General features: G+C 35.3%; 1 protein-coding gene across 1 annotated transcript; it reads left to right on the top strand.

Moving 5' to 3' along the window:
• The first annotated feature begins 1,060 nt into the window (after window positions 1-1,060).
• Window positions 1,061-15,028, top strand: LOC138318479 (DDB1- and CUL4-associated factor 5-like). The gene is made up of 9 exons (XM_069260857.1): window positions 1,061-1,425; window positions 3,366-3,509; window positions 3,986-4,022; window positions 5,053-5,192; window positions 5,309-5,438; window positions 5,788-6,001; window positions 6,293-6,359; window positions 7,472-7,590; window positions 8,032-15,028. Exons 1-9 carry the CDS (start codon window positions 1,203-1,205, stop codon window positions 9,340-9,342), a joined length of 2,385 nt encoding a protein of 794 aa, XP_069116958.1. The 5' UTR covers window positions 1,061-1,202; the 3' UTR covers window positions 9,343-15,028.
• Window positions 15,029-16,673: the final 1,645 nt, after the last annotated feature.

A 16,673-nucleotide genomic window follows, 5' to 3' on the forward strand; every position in this document is an offset into this window, starting at 1 on the left:
CTCGATGGTGGATAGTCGTACCACGGTAGTCGGTAGTTACATTTGATCCGTACATGTGTCAGTGTCTTGTTCATAAGCTTTGGCGGCAGGCAGCCGTATTGTGGTGTCAATTCATGTAGGATGCATGTTACTCACGACATCGTCTCACGACCAATAGCTAGTAGTCGTGAACACTCACGATATAGACAGGTCGTGAGTAGGCCTGGTTACAGTACAGCTAGTGTTGGCGACATGATCGCAAACAGCATGGTCTGAGCTTCAGTCACGGTGATCGGTGACCTCTGTTTGTGTCGGATTATACACGTTTGGCGACAGGCAGTTATTGTAGTGTATAGTTGCTGCTGTCCAGTGGTTTGTTTTGTGTACGTATTCATCAGCACTGGGTGTGTTGCGCTCCGATTGTGTATAGGGGTTGTCTCCCTTCAGCTAGTGTATTGTAGTTCAGAGAGGTACTCTGTCATTATTTGCATGTCTTGCACATAAAGCTTTGGATAATGTTACTGGTAGTAACCATCATTTTTTGTATATATTAGCTGCTGTAGTGTAGTTAGTGATTAATAACAGGGACCCAAGTATATCCTGGTAACAACCCCCGCCCGGTACGTTACACTATTATGAAGTCAACTTCGCTAGCCAAGGGTATTTAGTCCGATTCTCTTCGGCTAAATACCCTTGGCTAGCGAAGTTGTCATGAAGTATTCGATATCAGAATTATAATTTCCTACATCAGAAATGGAATTCCCATTATTAACTTTGACGCTTGTTGGGGCGAAACGTCATCGTGTATGGTGCTTACCGTCTGGGGGCTAAGCAACTTCGGGGCGAAACGTCTGGCATTCGGCCGGGTACGTATAATTTATCCCTATAAATAACTTAAATTACTATTCATTTTAATTTTGTATTAAACAATTTTCCAAATGAAGGTATTTTGATTGAATTGCCTATACAAAAAAGTTTCTGGTCCTGAACTTATCGTGGTATTCGCTAAAGATTTCTACTGGATCGATTTTCGTGGAGTACTTTCAGTACTTTGATTATCGTTTTTCACGAAAAAGGGGAGATAACTACCAACTTCCTCCGAAAATTACCGAGGGGAGCCATTCAGCTTCGGAACTGAAAACATGGATGTCACCTGTCAAAACAGTTTCATGTGAAAAGGAGGATAGCGTCTGAAAGTTTCTAGTCAGCAAATACATCTCAAAATGCCCAGGCGTTCGTCTAAAAGTGGAACGGGGGTTGTTTATAGCCCACTGTCGTATGTAGCCAGTCGCGGAATCGACAAAAAGTGTAAACAACCCGAGCGGCTGTTGATGAGGGACCGGATTCGCTGTGCTCGAGGATTATATCGCCGTGATCTTAAAGAACATTATGGCTGTGTCAACGCTATAGAATTCTCTCATGATGGCGGGGAGTGGATTGCTTCAGGTAAAACAAGTCGATGGAACTGCATTTTAATTATTTCCGATATTTCTTGCGACTAGTTTCAGTAGGCCATGTCAAAGTAACATTTTAGAAGTTGACGTCATCCATATCATATTTTTTTACTTGGTTGTGTTCAATAATAAAACAGAAGAGTATTATTTTTTGGGGCATGTGACATGCTCTTTATTTTACATTTTATTCATTTTCATCTGTTTTCCAAGCAACTGTCCCCTATTTTGCATATAAGTATTGGTCCAAAAATGGATTATGAGGTCTGGGGCTTTCATGGGGCCCAGAGGGGGAACTGGAATTACAACAAATACCGTTTTGCTTATAAATTCACTCAATCTATTTGATTAAGTGAGGCTTCTGTATGGTCATGTCAATGATTAAAGTGATTAATTAAACCAATTAAATTAACATATATTAAATGAAATAGTTAATTTGTATAATATATAACCCTTTGCTCGCCTCACTTGCTGGTGTTCCAACAAAAAGAGATGTGTGATAGAAGGTGGTTACATGCTGATCTATTACGATATGGTGCCAATTGAAATAATCCAAGATGGCTGCCAAATTCAAGATGGCCACCTTTTTTCACACAATAATGATATATTGTTCATTATATCATTATAAATGATGTAAATTTAAATAAAAAGATGTACTAAATGTTTTTGTACTCTTCTTTTTCTTTAATACTTTTTTTATCCAATTGATAATTTAAAACCAACATGGACTTGTTTTTATATTAAAAGTATGACTGACTACAAAAATATGTTATTTAAATGAATCAAATTGGCATTATGAGCTATACAAATGCATATGTGTCATTATCATTATAAAAATTTATATATATATATATATATATATATATAGTGGCCAATTAATGCATATAGTCATATACAGGTATCTTAATTGTTAAGATTAATTATGTGATTAATGGAGAAAGATACGTGAATAATGAAATGATTGCTGCACATGCATCAACACAATACCAGATAGCCTAGATATAGATGCATGTTAGAGAAATATATAATTTTATCTCCCATTGCAAAGTCTGGGTTGGTGACTTGGACCTCAGGGTTCAAGATGTTGGTCTCCCTTGAAGTGTCTTGATTGCAGTTCTCCTCTGCAGGACATAGAATTTTGGTCACCCTTACAAGGTCTGAGTAGGTCACCTTTACAGCTTTATAGGGTTGCAATTCAAGCAGGGCTAATAATTATACATGTTTAATTGGTTGCCTATTCCGGAGCTTTGCCTTGGTGGGTTGCCTATATGGATTCTGGTTAGATCGCTGATTAGGATTGCTGCCTCGCATGCAGGACTATTTTCTTTTTCATTGCCGGACTCTGTGTGGCAATATTTTTAATTGCTTTGCAGGATTTGGATTGAACATCTTTGAGGGATTTTTCTTGCATTTTTCAAATTTTGCAGATTTAGAGTCCGGGTTTATTAACATTTGTTGCCTTGGGAGAAAATAGATGGCCTCTCATGCACGGCTTGGTTGATAGCCTTTGAAGGTGAATTTCTTTGTCAAGTCTTTACAAAACCTCAAACTACTACGCATTGCTGAGTTGGTCACCTTTGCCGGACCTGGGATTGTCTCTGTTGACAGATCATGGTTGGTTCCCTCTGCAGAATCTAGGGTGCCAGCTGTACAAAGATTGGATGTCTTAAATGACTTGAATACCAAACTAACAGGGTCTTTGGTTGTCTTTTACTTTCACAGCTACAATTTCAATATTTGTGTTGAATTTTATCATTTCATCTGTGTCTTAACATTTTTATGATTAATAAGGTTAATTCTATCCCAGTGTATCAAAGGGTTGTGGCAGGGTGGTAAGTGTGAGATGGTGTGGATCATTGTGAGGAATTTCTTAGCGATTTAGAAAAAGTCACCTTTATAATTTGTTTTGCTGACCGAAACTTTCTGTTTCCTCAGGTGGTGATGACCGTCGTGTTTTACTATGGAATGTCCAGAAAGCTCTGGCTAACATTGATAAACCAGCTTTCATGAAAGGGGAACACAATAGCAACATATTCTGCCTTGCCTTTGACTACGAAAACAAAAAGATATTTTCAGGAGGTAAGAAACTATTACATTTATCAAATAAGCCAAGTTAGTGAGTCTTCCATCGTCAGAAACCCACGAGTCATAGCTCTATGTTTGTGACAAATGTAGAATGGTGACTCATTGGTTTCCGTCGATGTGAGTCTTCCGACTCTTACAACTCTTTTTAGATTGAATTTGGAATGTCTGTTCGAAAAAGTTTGAACATCTTAACAGGCTTGATGATATCGGACATGGAAACATCAAATACAAAGGAAACCTAAATTAAGGTGCAAGATAGAAAATTATCATCAATGGCAATTTTCCTTCAAAGAAAAGTAAAATATGGAAGTTTAATAAAATGATGTACATGTTTATCAGGAAATAATGCTTGTATCATAATTCTTTTACAATTCTAGTCACTTTTTAAAGGAAGGAAGGAGATCAAAGTGGTTGTGTTTATGAATTAAGTTAATGGATTTTGTGAATTTATGTATTGCATTATTTTGTAGGAAATGATGAGCAAGTCATTGTGCATGACATTGCAACGTAAGTACTTCATAGTTGATATTTTCTAGTATGATTTATTCCAAACTTGCATGTTACAGAGTTATTTGCACTTGTGGGTAGGTATTGATTGTGACGTCATGTGTTTGCCAGCATAACGTCATATGTTTGGGAGAAACGACATGAATGAGGCTCACAAAATTATGACGTAACAATCAATTCCTACCCGCAAGGGAGCTAACTTCGAATATGCAAAGACGGAATATTTCAGTAAAATTTTATGATCCTAGAATATCTTACCATGTTGAAATTTGTCATACATTTTATAGAGACCACCAGTACATCATATATTATATTGATAGTTTTATTATCAGACACTGAATTCATAAAAGGGATTACCATGTATACATAGAGATTTAAGCTTATTCACTATACAAAATTTTATTTATCAATTAATTAAATTGAATTTAATATTTAATGTATTACCTTTAGCAAGCAAAATATTTGCAGTAATAGGTATTACCAAAAGAAACGATTCTAATGCAACTACATATGCAGAATAATTTCTGTGTTAAAATTTTGCTTTTCATTAATATAGTTTGTTTTTCTAGAACTAATTGTTGCATGATTTGAATGATTAGTAATAAACTGGTAGTATCCAATCTAATTAAAATTCCGCTCCACTATGATGCTCTACGTTACGCTTCAATACAAGATCTAATAACTCCCTGTTAGGGGTCACCTCAACATGACCCCTATGGTTGGCCAATCAGCGTCTCGCTTACGAAATCTTCAGTGTGGTTGATTATATCTCCCAAGATATTCTGATTCTAGGCCAGGGGTTAAGCTGAGGTGACACGAACAGGGTATTGTTAGATCTTGTATTGGAGGGTAACCTAGAGCACCATAGTGGAGCAGGATTACAAGTCTAATTATCATTAGAATGGGTAGTATCCTTAGTAGTAATATTCCTGTATAGAACTGTAGAAATTTGTTTCCAGAAAGTTCTCCAGTACCTTTTCTTATGATATGATAATACTGCATATAACACACAGAATAATGAACTTTTCAGCGGGGAGACGTTGGATGTGTTCACACATGAGGATGCTGTGTACAGCCTGAGTGTCGACCCTAACAATATTAGTGTGTTTGCCAGTGCATGTGATGATGGACGCATCCTTGTCTATGACATTCGAGAACCACCCAGTACTGGTAAGTTTGCTTTTTGAGATTTTGACTTTCTCATACATTTATTCAAAGAAACTATGAATGATCTAAAATTTAAGTTAAGGTTTTGAAATCATGTCAGTATTGCTTTCTGTTTTTAGACCCGTTTTGTCTGGCAAACTACACCTCTTCAATGCATGCCGTGATGTACAACCCTGTAGATCCCCGTCTCCTAGCAACAGCCAATGCAAAGGAAGGGATTGGTCTGTGGGATATCAGAAAACCTCGGAGGTAAAATGTCGAGAGGTCAGGTGTTCAGATGGCGAAATTGTACCATACCTATTCACATTCCAAATGGATGTGAAAATTATATATACCGGTATGTGGTCACTTCCCTAGCTATTTAGGTAGCTCTTTAGGTCTTCCAGTTTCATCTCATTAGAATTTTAATTTCTTTAATAACATAAATTTGTGAAAAAAAAAGTAAGTTAAAGGTTTTACAAAGGAGAAAAAAATCCTGAAACAGTAAGTATTGTGATTAATATTTTCCTACGAGGAAACTCTTAGGGTAGGATGATACATATAGTATCCTTGTATTATTGACAATTGCAGAATATTTAAATTGTTATCTATTTTGCAGTTGTGTGTTACGGTATGGCGGAGGATACGTACAGCAGAGCTGTATGAGTGTGAGGTTCAGTCGGTCCGGAGAGCGTCTGCTAGCCCTGAGACGTCGCCTTCCCCCTGTTCTCTATAACATATCCAGCTCTCAGCCCCTGTGTGAGTTTGACCACAGTGGATACTATAACTCATGTACCATGAAGAGCTGTACGTTTGCTGGAGACAATGACCAGGTAAGGCTCCTAGATTCTGCATAGGTATACTGTAGTGTTGTTAAAGTGCTTTCTCTTATGATGGTATGTCCTCCTTCAATATGTAAGTCTGAAAAATTAATTAGAAGCATTGATGTAAATATTTTTAAACTTCATCAAGTTAAAAAATATGTTTTATAGTTGCATCAAAGCTTAATTAAATTAATAGTTGACCAATCATGAACCAAACATAAATTCAAATGACATTTTGTATCTAATAAATATCCTCGTAAGTGTGACTTTTGTGACTACATTTGCATCTCTCTGTTACAGTACATCTTGTCAGGCTCTGATGATTTTAACTTGTACATGTGGAAAGTACCAGAAAACCTATCCAAAAGTGAGTTAATGATAAATACTAGTAAAAGTGATGAATACTAGTAAAACATTGTTAGTCAATGATCAATCATCTACCAATATGTACCTACTAACCATTGTTTGTGTTTTGGGTCGCGGTGGCAGATAGGTTAATAAGTCCAAATCATATTACTACAAGCCCTACACTTCTGGGTTTCGAGTTCAAATTCCATGTGGGACAGATAAGACTGGTGGGTCAGGGGAGATTACTCTTTCGTCGTTAGAAATTTTTTATTTACCTGACATATTTCTATTTAAGCAACAGTTCAGAAAAAAACAACAAACGAAAGAATGGATTAACTTCTGTGCTCTCATATAGACTTTGCTGGTTGATGGTTTTTAGCTCACCTTCCCAAAGGGCAAGTTAGCTTTTGCCGTGGTGCGTCGTCCGGCGTCAACTTTTCCATTTAAACAACTTCTTCTCCAAAACTTGGAGACCTAGAGTCCTGAAATTTAACTTATAGCATGTTCAAGGTCACAGGGGTCAAATAGGTGAACATCTTTAACCAACTTCTAGAGGCCTAGGGATCTGATATTGGGCCTGTGACATGCTGGGAGGAAGCATTACCAAGCTTGTTAAAATGAATGACCTTGGCCTTCATTCAAGGTCATAGTGGTCAAATAGACTGAAATATCTTGATACGACTCCTGCTTAATAACCAAGAGGCCTTGAGGCCTGATATTGGGCATGAGACATCCTTGGATGAAGGCTAACGAGTTTGTTCAAATGAATGACCTTGACCTTCATTCAAGGTCACAGGGGTGAAATAAGCTAAAAATTAAAAATGATTTCTTCTTAATATCCAAGGGGTCTAGGGACCTGATATTGGGCCTGTGAAATGCTGAGACGTTAAACTAATAAAACCAAACCAAACCATTTAAAAATATTATTTTATAAATACTAACATAAACAATTTGCTTTTGTTCGGTTCGGTTTTATTAGTTTACTGTCCTATTAACAGCCACGGTCCTTCGTGCCAGGTTTGATATTGAAGGAAAGCAATTGTGCCCAGAGGACTAGGGCCCAATGGGCCCAAATTGCTCACTTGCTATCTGGTAAATCTTGGTTAAATTTTTTTAATATTTTCATTGCAGGACAATATATAAACGATACTCACATGATCTTGAAAGGTCATAGGTCAATTGTAAACCAGGTGCGATTTAATCCAACAAATCACCTCATCATTTCATCTGGAGTGGAAAAGATCGTTAAGGTAACGTGGCATCTTTCAGGGAAGTTCATCTACATATGAGTGTCATATTCGATGTTTGGTCTCATTGATTGAATTTAAGATATTCAGGAGGTTTTGGGAGGAGTTCTAAAAATCAGACAGAAGACTATATTTTTGTACTGATCGCCTGTGTATTGTTCATAGAGGAATGTTAGTCAAACCTTGCATAATGGTACAGGAAGATGATAAGGTTTAAGTCACAATTACTTATGCGGCCATTGGTTTAGACAGCTGGTAGATCTACACCTTATGATTGTTGCTTAAAGACAAAGGTTGCAAGTATTATGTACTGGTAAAGTCTATGCATATCGAATTGAATAGCCACCATATACTTTTGGAGTTCCTAGATTAAACCGTAATTGTTAGTAAATATTCGTTTGACATCTGATGTTTCCAAACTTGACATTTTTATATAAATTTCAGGTTTGGAGTCTGTTTGAGATGCCTAGTTGTGAAGGAGGCCTCGGGGGAGAAAACCCTCCTCCCCCTCATGTTGGGGAGCGATCAGTCTATACCCACGAGGAGTATATCAACCTTGTCCTTCAAAGTGGCCATGTGATGACTCATGATTACTCAAGTCACTCAACCGAGGAAGACCCCCGTATGATGGCTTTCTTTGATTCTCTGGTCCAAAGGGAGCTTGAAGGCTGCTCGTCCGATGATGATCTGTCCAGCAGTGAACAGGAATTGTACGAGCGCATTATTCAGTTATCTCAATCAGACATGTCAAATGGATCAGAATCAGAATCTGGGGCAGATGTTGGTCATAGTACAACTAACAATAACACTAGTGACGTCAACTACGAAGAGGACTCAGCGTTTAGTCCATTCAGCATAGCATTCGCAAGTGTGGTAGCGGTTCAGACATCTCGCAGCATGGAGGAGCAGTCGTCTGGTATATCATTAGATACATCACTGGATACCTCAGCTACTCAAAGTGGAAGCGTTTCAGATGGTAATGCAAACTTAAGTAACACTGATTCAGGCTCGCAGCGACCAAACAGCAGTACTGGTAGTGCCCGTAGGAGTATCTCTGAGCTCATTGTCAAACGTAAAGAGGTGAAGAAACAGGCCAGTAAGGCACTAAGAAATAAACAGAGAAAACGCAAAAGACACAGGTCATCTAGTTCTGAGTCCAGTGACGGAGAACAGAATAAAAAATCCTCTGGAAATTTTACTGGACATCCAGAAAATGTTCTGTCATCACAGAGACAGAGAGCCCAGCTTCAGCTTAAACGGCTCCAGCAACTTAGAAACAATATCTTAAAGAGCGACTCTGATAACAGTGATAATGAGGAGCCTCCTGTGGAAGCAACTACATCCCAACGAGACATTGAGCAGAGTAGCTCCGGTGTGAATGGAATTTGTGTTGGCAAAGAATTAGGGGAGAAAGCGTGTAAAGAGGAAAGACCTAGTGTTAGTAATAGCAAAGCAGGGTCAAGTAAAAATAAAGATGGCTCGGAACTTGGTGCTTATCTTCATGAAACCGATTTCAACAGCCAACCCTCAACATCCACACAGACACTGGGTAATCCTCACCTGCATAATTCCTGTGACAAAATGTCAGTGACAGACCCGAACAGCAATAATCATAACGAAAATGCACAGTGTTCAACGTCTGAAAATTCTGGAGGTAGTCATTCCAATTTTACAGAGTTCAAAAGATTCAAGAAAAGATCAAAAGCGTCCAAGAGACAGTATCGCCAACATGGTTCTGATAACGAGGATATGTAGGACCAGGGATACCTGTATTCTAATTACCAGGGATACCTGTATTCCAATTACCAGAGATACCTGTATTCCAATTACCAGGAATACCTGTATTCTCATTACCAGGGATACCTGTATTCTCATTACCAGAGATACCTGTATTCTCATTACCAGGGATACCTGTATTTTCATTACCAGAGATACCTGTATTCCAATTACCAGGGATACCTGTATTCCAATTACCAGGGATACCTGTATTCTCATTACTAGGGATACCTGTATTCTCATTACCAGGGATACCTGTATTCTCATTACTAGGGATACTTGTGTTCTAATTACTAGTGATACCTGTATTCTCATTACTAGGGATACCTGTATTCCAATTACCAGTGATACCTGTATTCTCATTACTAGGGATATCTGTATTCCAATTACCAGGGATACCTGTATTCTCATTACTAGGGATACCTGTATTCCAATTACCAGGGATACCTGTATTCTCATTACTAGGGATACCTGTATTCCAATTACCAGTGATACCTGTATTCTCATTACTAGGGATATCTGTATTCCAATTACCAGGGATACCTGTATTCTCATTACTAGGGATACCTGTATTCCAATTACCAGGGATACCTGTATTCCAATTACCAGTGATACCTGTATTCTAATTACTAGGGATATCTGTATTCCAATTACCAGGGAGACCTGTATTCTCATTACTAGGGTAACCTGTATTCCAATTACCAGGGATACCTGTATTCTCATTACTAGGGATACTTGTGTTCTCATTACTAGTGATACCTGTATTCCAGTTACCAGAGATACCTGTATTCTCATTACTAGGGATATCTGTATTCTCATTACTAGGGATACCTGTATTCCAATTACAGGGGAAACCTGTATTCTAATTACAGGGGAAACCTGTATTCAAATTACTAGGGATACCTGTATTCTAATTACTGTGGATACCTGTATTCCAATTAAGATGTTTCTTAAGAAACTCTGGATAATCACATACTGGTTAATTCTAGCTATCTGGTTTTTTTTTACTTCTGGTTTTAAACTAGGCTTTAAATGTTATCCCAGGTATTTGATATGAAATCATTTTAACGTCATGAAAGATTTTCTTTGTTTTGAATGTTAAATACTATGGCAGACAGGTATTCAATGTATTCATGGTTGATTTATGCAGTCTGACTTGAGACACATAATATAGTGCTAGAAAACTTGTGATATTTAATTGATTGCCTGTGTTTTGTATGTACAGTGTACAAATTCAAATTATCAGGGATTAAATTAAAGTGGAATAAGATTCCAACAGTGAAGTATGGCATTTGTGTCGTAATGGGAGACTTTAAAAGGTAATTACTAACTGATCCCAGTCGCTCTTGCTAGATTTATCTCCCTTTGGTTTAATAGTCGTGTTTAAAGAGAAAGCATTTACTGTAAGTGTACATATTTTGGTGGATACCTTACCAATGCCTTTTGTGCTGGAATTTTATGGCTTAATTATGATTACACCAATTATATTGTATAGCCTGTTATTTTCATGGAGGATGATGTTGTCATGATTTGGTGGATTATTGTTATATGTTCGTCGAATTTTTAGAAATGGTTAAAGGGATGTGAACCTTAAATAATTTGTTTTGTATGCTTAGATATGGTTTTCAGATGTTTATTGAATATTTTATTACAATGATTGGTTATCTAAAACGACAGGAAAACGTGGGGAATACTTACCTCAAAAATGATAAAAATAGACCGTCATATTCTTTTTTTGGAACACAAAACGAAAGCTGGCCGAAAGCGAGGTTATAATGAACAACAAACTCGCCAACATGACAAGGAATATTAGTTTTCCGCATTTTAAAGATTATTTTCTAATTTACAATGGTCGACAAATGAAGTTTAAGCCATATTTGTTATAAAGCAATTTGTATTTAGCGTAAGAATGATAAGTCAAAAGTCAAACGAGACTTTTCATTCTACAAGGCACCACAAAGGGAGGTTCCTGACTTATTGCACATATATGTACATCACGCAAGTCTCTTGCATTTCAGCGATCCATTTATATTTACCTACTTTCCCAATCGCGCATGTTACTGACTCTTGACGTACACTGTTTTCTATCGGAATTTGTTTGTGTTCGCTTCACCCACGTTTTTGACCCACCATTTTGTTTACATTCATTTAATTTATGCAGTGCATTGTGGGCGGTCACTAAAGTTCAAACACTACTAAACTATCATTACAAAATTCGACAGGGCAGGTTCAAAATAGAGAAAGATGGAATTTCCATTATAATTATTTTATTTGACACATTTGCACAATAACTGATATATATATTACTTAGTAAGGTATCTGACACGTCTTAAATATGTATTTTACTCAAATTTACATGGTTTATTTAGGTTCATGTCCCTTTAAGTTATATATTTAACTCTGTTAAATCTAATTGCCTTGTTTTTATTTTAAATTGTGAAATTTGTTTATCCACATGAGTAACCAGCTGTACAGTATTTTTATCAACTTATTTTATAGAAATAACTTTGCGTATACAAAATCCATATTGTGCTAGTTAGCCTAATGTATTATATTTGACAATATCTCTAAATTTTGAATATAAAAAGTGTGATATAACCAGTATGCAACAAATAAGTTTGCAGCACATCAAATTTTAATCTAAAAGTTAGACTCAAATGTACACGATCTGAACATGCCTAAATACTGTTGGTTCCACAAATCTAACCTGAAAATGAAATTATGATTGGTTGTACATGTACCTGACTGATTATTTGAAAACAAAGCAATGATCGATTCTTGCATTATATGTGAGTTGATTGACAATGGTTTGTTATAAAATGTTCATAAAGTAAACATGGCTATTTAAATTGCTGTTGTATTTTTCCTGTTCTTGATAATTTTCTTTTATACTTGTATTTCCACCTGATTATCTCCCCTGTTTCTGTTAATAGTACTTGAATTTGGTTAATGTCTCTCACTTAAATTGAGTATTATCAGTTGAGATTTGTTATTTATTAATTTTATGAGAAGTTAAAAGAAAACGGAAATTTATTTCATATACAAGGCACCTTTATATGATTAAGTTATGTCCACGTAATTATCTCCCCTGATTCCAATGGCCATCTTGACCTACAGCTGTATGTACTTCTTGTAGATCCAAATTATATGACAATGCATTCATGTTTGGGGACAGCAGTGGTAAAGCAATCAATTTACCACTAGCTGGACAAACCTATGAATGGTAGTTGACTAAGTCAATGTTTTTTCATGAAAATTAAAACATGCTTGCCACCATATCCAAAGCCTTAATTTCATTCTTATCATTTTTTTTTTTTATTTTTTACCTACCATCATCAGTTAAAATTGCTTATAAAATTGCCTGTTGTCTGCTATTTTTCAACTGACATATAAATATTTCTCAGAAAGTACTAGTTAATGAAGTTGATTACAAATATTTTGCTATTTTCATAATTTCATAGTTTTCTATTGATGTATTTTCAGTTTTTGAGATTTATTGGTGATCTGGAAATTTGACAATCAAAGCTTTATAAATTTCCTATAAAAAAATAGAGAAAGCATTCAAATAACAAATGAATGATAAAGCAATTTTGATGGTCGGTATCAAGATCCCTCTTGTCCATTACCTATTAATCTGTTTTCATGATTAAGTTAATAGTAACTCAGTGAAATCCACTACAGAATAATACATGTGCCCCGGTGCAACATTTTGTTTACAGTAATTTACAAAGAGCATTTTCAAACTGCATTTAGTTATGGTCATTCTCTTGAGAGTGACCCATGCACACATGTATATGTGTACATGATAAGAAGGTGTGTGGACAATGTGTGTTACATGTGTAGTTGGCCTTTGTGTTAGTGAGGATATTTTACAGTCTAAATGTGTTTGTTGGCCTTCCAAAAGTCCTTATATATCAAGTTCTGTTTACGTTGTCCAATTTTAACCATAGTAATTATGGAAAAGCCCTGTGTTAATTCTACACAGTTCTAAAAATAAATTTACCTAACGCTTTGACAATGAAGCTGCATATGCATCGAAATGTCAACACAGACATAGCCAACCGGGAGGATATTTTAGGATTTCTATAGTATAAATTAATTTCTTCTCATGTAGAGTGATTTTGACTAGAAATTTTATTTTTCTCTTTGATAAGAAATTATACTGGATATATTAATACCATTTTACCGACTTTAGCCATATATTTGTTATTTATTAATTGCGAACAGCCACCAGGGTCAAATGGAGGTCATGTGTGTCCATGAAGTAGTTGGTGACTTCCACACTGAACAATTAAAGGCTTAGCAAGTGACACAAACACAACATAATAGACCAGTTTGTTTCTCTGTATGTTGAAAATTAAATTGCAATGGGTATGGATTGTTACCCAATTAAGTTTATTTGGAATAACAGCAAAATTCCAAAATATTTTAGATTGTTGTTAGATATACTACCAGATATGGTATAAATTGTATATTTATGTAAATAGTATATGTCTCGAAGAAATACCAAAGGTACCTTTAATATTAAGTCATTAGGATGAGATGAAAAGAAAAATGATGTTCTGATTAATCAATTTATATTTATAGCTTTCAATCAGTGAAACAATTGGTTTCATCAGGTTTATAGAACCTTGTGTATAGCAATCATGGTCTGCTTTAATCATTACCGTATTTGACTTAATAAGCATCCTTGCACCTCCTCCCTCAAGCCTCAAACACTCCTCCCAAAAGGCATAAATACTCTCAGAGTGTCCATTCTTTTTCCTTTTATTAATGTTTCCCCCCCCTCCTAAAAAATAAGAATGTTTACAGGAAACTTATTGAGTCAGATATGGTATCATGTCATTGCTTTTTGAGTCCATACTATGATCCTGTTTTCAACTTTTTTTCCTAATAAAGGTAAATAATGTACATAAAAACTCTGTCAAAGAACATTTGATTACATTCATCTTGTTTCGTTGTCTTGCCTAAACAATGAGATCACAAAATAAGAAAATTTTCATTTGCCATTTATTTCATAAGATTAGTGTAAGTGTAAGACTTCTTATTTATGCATTATTCTAATGATAATTAGACTCTGTAATAAATTAAGTTGCATACTGGGTATAAGTGATACAAGAAAAAGGTTTATCATTATACAAACAAATATAGTATGGCATTATTTGATATACAATAAGAATATATATCTTCATGTAATGCATACATTTGAAAAAATTATCTGAAATTGCAATTAAAGTGGTTTTTTAAAGGGACAATTGAAGATCAATGGAACATTTTGGAGTTGTAAATTATAAATCTTTTAATGACCTATAAATAGGGAACTGACAAAAATTAATTGTACAAATCACAAATTATAATTCATATGCTTTTATCAGGGGGTATAGTTGTTTAAAAAAATAAATCTTACAGTTGAGACTAATTTAATCCTAATTTACACTTCATGCAATACAAACAGACATTGGCTGAATTCTATATATAGCTGAAAGTTTTGTGTTCAGCCTGTGTATTGTTTTATAGCTTTGGATGTCTTTGTTGAGTTGGAAGTAAAACCAAGTGTGGAAAGGAGCATGCTCGTCTTTTGTTAATGTAACTAGAAAGTGTATTGATAATCTATAGATATCATGTACTGGTATAGAATTTGCACACTATTAAAATCTTAAAAAGATCAGATAATGATTGTTTTCTTTCTTTAGTATTATCATGTTTGACGAGTAAGTCAGCTAGTTGGAGATGCCTATGGTATGGTTAAGAGGCAATGGTTAAATGAGAGTTTTCTTGTGCTCTCGCTGTATCATGATACTTTGATGAGCACCACCAATTGTAATTTTAGGTCTTAATATGAATCCTATTAAATGAGGTCAAGCAGTGTTGCAGAAAAAAAAAATCAAAAAAAATCACCTCATTGAAATCTTTGTAAAAGAAAAAAATGCTCTTGGTTCTATTCTTCACTTCCCGTACAGAAAAAGCTAACCAAAGCTCATGAGCTTCATGTGAGATTCATGTGTGCTTAATGTAAGAATCCTATGCAAATTAGGTGAGCCATGTGAGATTTAGGTGAGCTGATGGTAGCTGCAAAATAGCTCACATGATTTGCACATGAGCTTTCGGAAAACTAACAAAAGCTCATGAGGTTTGTGAAAAGCTCACATTGGCCATGTGAGCTATTTGAACTTAGTCGAAAATATATCAACTAAAACCAGTGAATATGTTGAAAATGGTTAAGTCCATAAAGCTCATATGAAACCCATGTGAGCTTTCATGTGAGCTTTTTGAACTTAGATCATTTTAGGACTTTTCAGTCCCTCAAATATATCCAAGTATACAAATATGATAACAATCCAAATTATATGTTTATTTGCATTTATATTACCAACATTTAAAACATTACATACATTATATACATACAAGAATTGTGCACAAATTTACATATCATATTGATGAAGAAAAAAATATAAAAAATTGACATTTATCAATATCAGACTTCATCAGTGATCTGGTATCAAGTCATATTGTCATTGTCCATCTTTAATATCACATTGTCATTTGTAATGCAACTTGGTTGACTACTGTGGGTATCTAATCTTTTTCAAGAAGATTGGGAGCACAGCACAAATATATTTTATCACTGTTATCACTATGCATCATTATACATATATCCAAAATGTCTTTCATTTCTACAACAACATAATTTGTATCCATGTAATTTTACAGGTTGAAATATAGCAAAGTGTAACATTAACCTCTGTTCTGTAATTTCTTCAAATGGAAACTCATCTCTTCCATTTTCAATTTCTTTCAGTGGTAACAAAATCCCAACATTTCTCTTTACATCGATATCCATATCATCTAACTCAACATACTGAGCATACGTTTTCACTAATCCATAACATATTTTCTGGTCTCTCATGCCTGGTTTATGGGAAAGATACTTAACAGCATAGCTACTCCTTACTTTGGCACGGGTATATTCAAGAGAGTGAAATATCTTATTTCTCTTCATTATTCTTTTGAAAAGAGTGACATTGCCATTCAATGGTTTCTTAAGGAAATTTGAAAGTGATACATAGTATTCATGAGACAACTGATGTGGTTCTTTAACTAAACCCTTCCCTAAAGAATATATATCTTCTTCCATTTGTTTTTTCTGTGCCACATGACAAATTTTTCATTTTTTTCAAAAGCTCTTCTTCAGCTGAACCTTTAACAATGCATTCCTTTTCCAGAAATGGCACCCCATGAACTATAGCAAGTGTGTCAGTTATCTGAGACTCAACCATTTGAGTTCCTTTTATAAGTTTTAATAGATACCC

Source organism: Argopecten irradians, chromosome 3 (genome assembly GCF_041381155.1).
Source record: "Argopecten irradians isolate NY chromosome 3, Ai_NY, whole genome shotgun sequence".
In the NCBI taxonomy this organism is placed as follows: domain Eukaryota; kingdom Metazoa; phylum Mollusca; class Bivalvia; order Pectinida; family Pectinidae; genus Argopecten; species Argopecten irradians.

Coding starts and splice junctions, on each gene's coding strand:
- LOC138318479 (XM_069260857.1), top strand. CDS start 1,203: ATGCCCAGGCGTTCGTCTAAAAGTGGAACGGGGGTTGTTTATAGCCCA. Junction 6,002..6,292: donor TTGCTGGAGACAATGACCAG/GTAAGGCTCCTA, acceptor TCTCTGTTACAG/TACATCTTGTCAGGCTCTGA. Junction 7,591..8,031: donor GAGTGGAAAAGATCGTTAAG/GTAACGTGGCAT, acceptor TATAAATTTCAG/GTTTGGAGTCTGTTTGAGAT.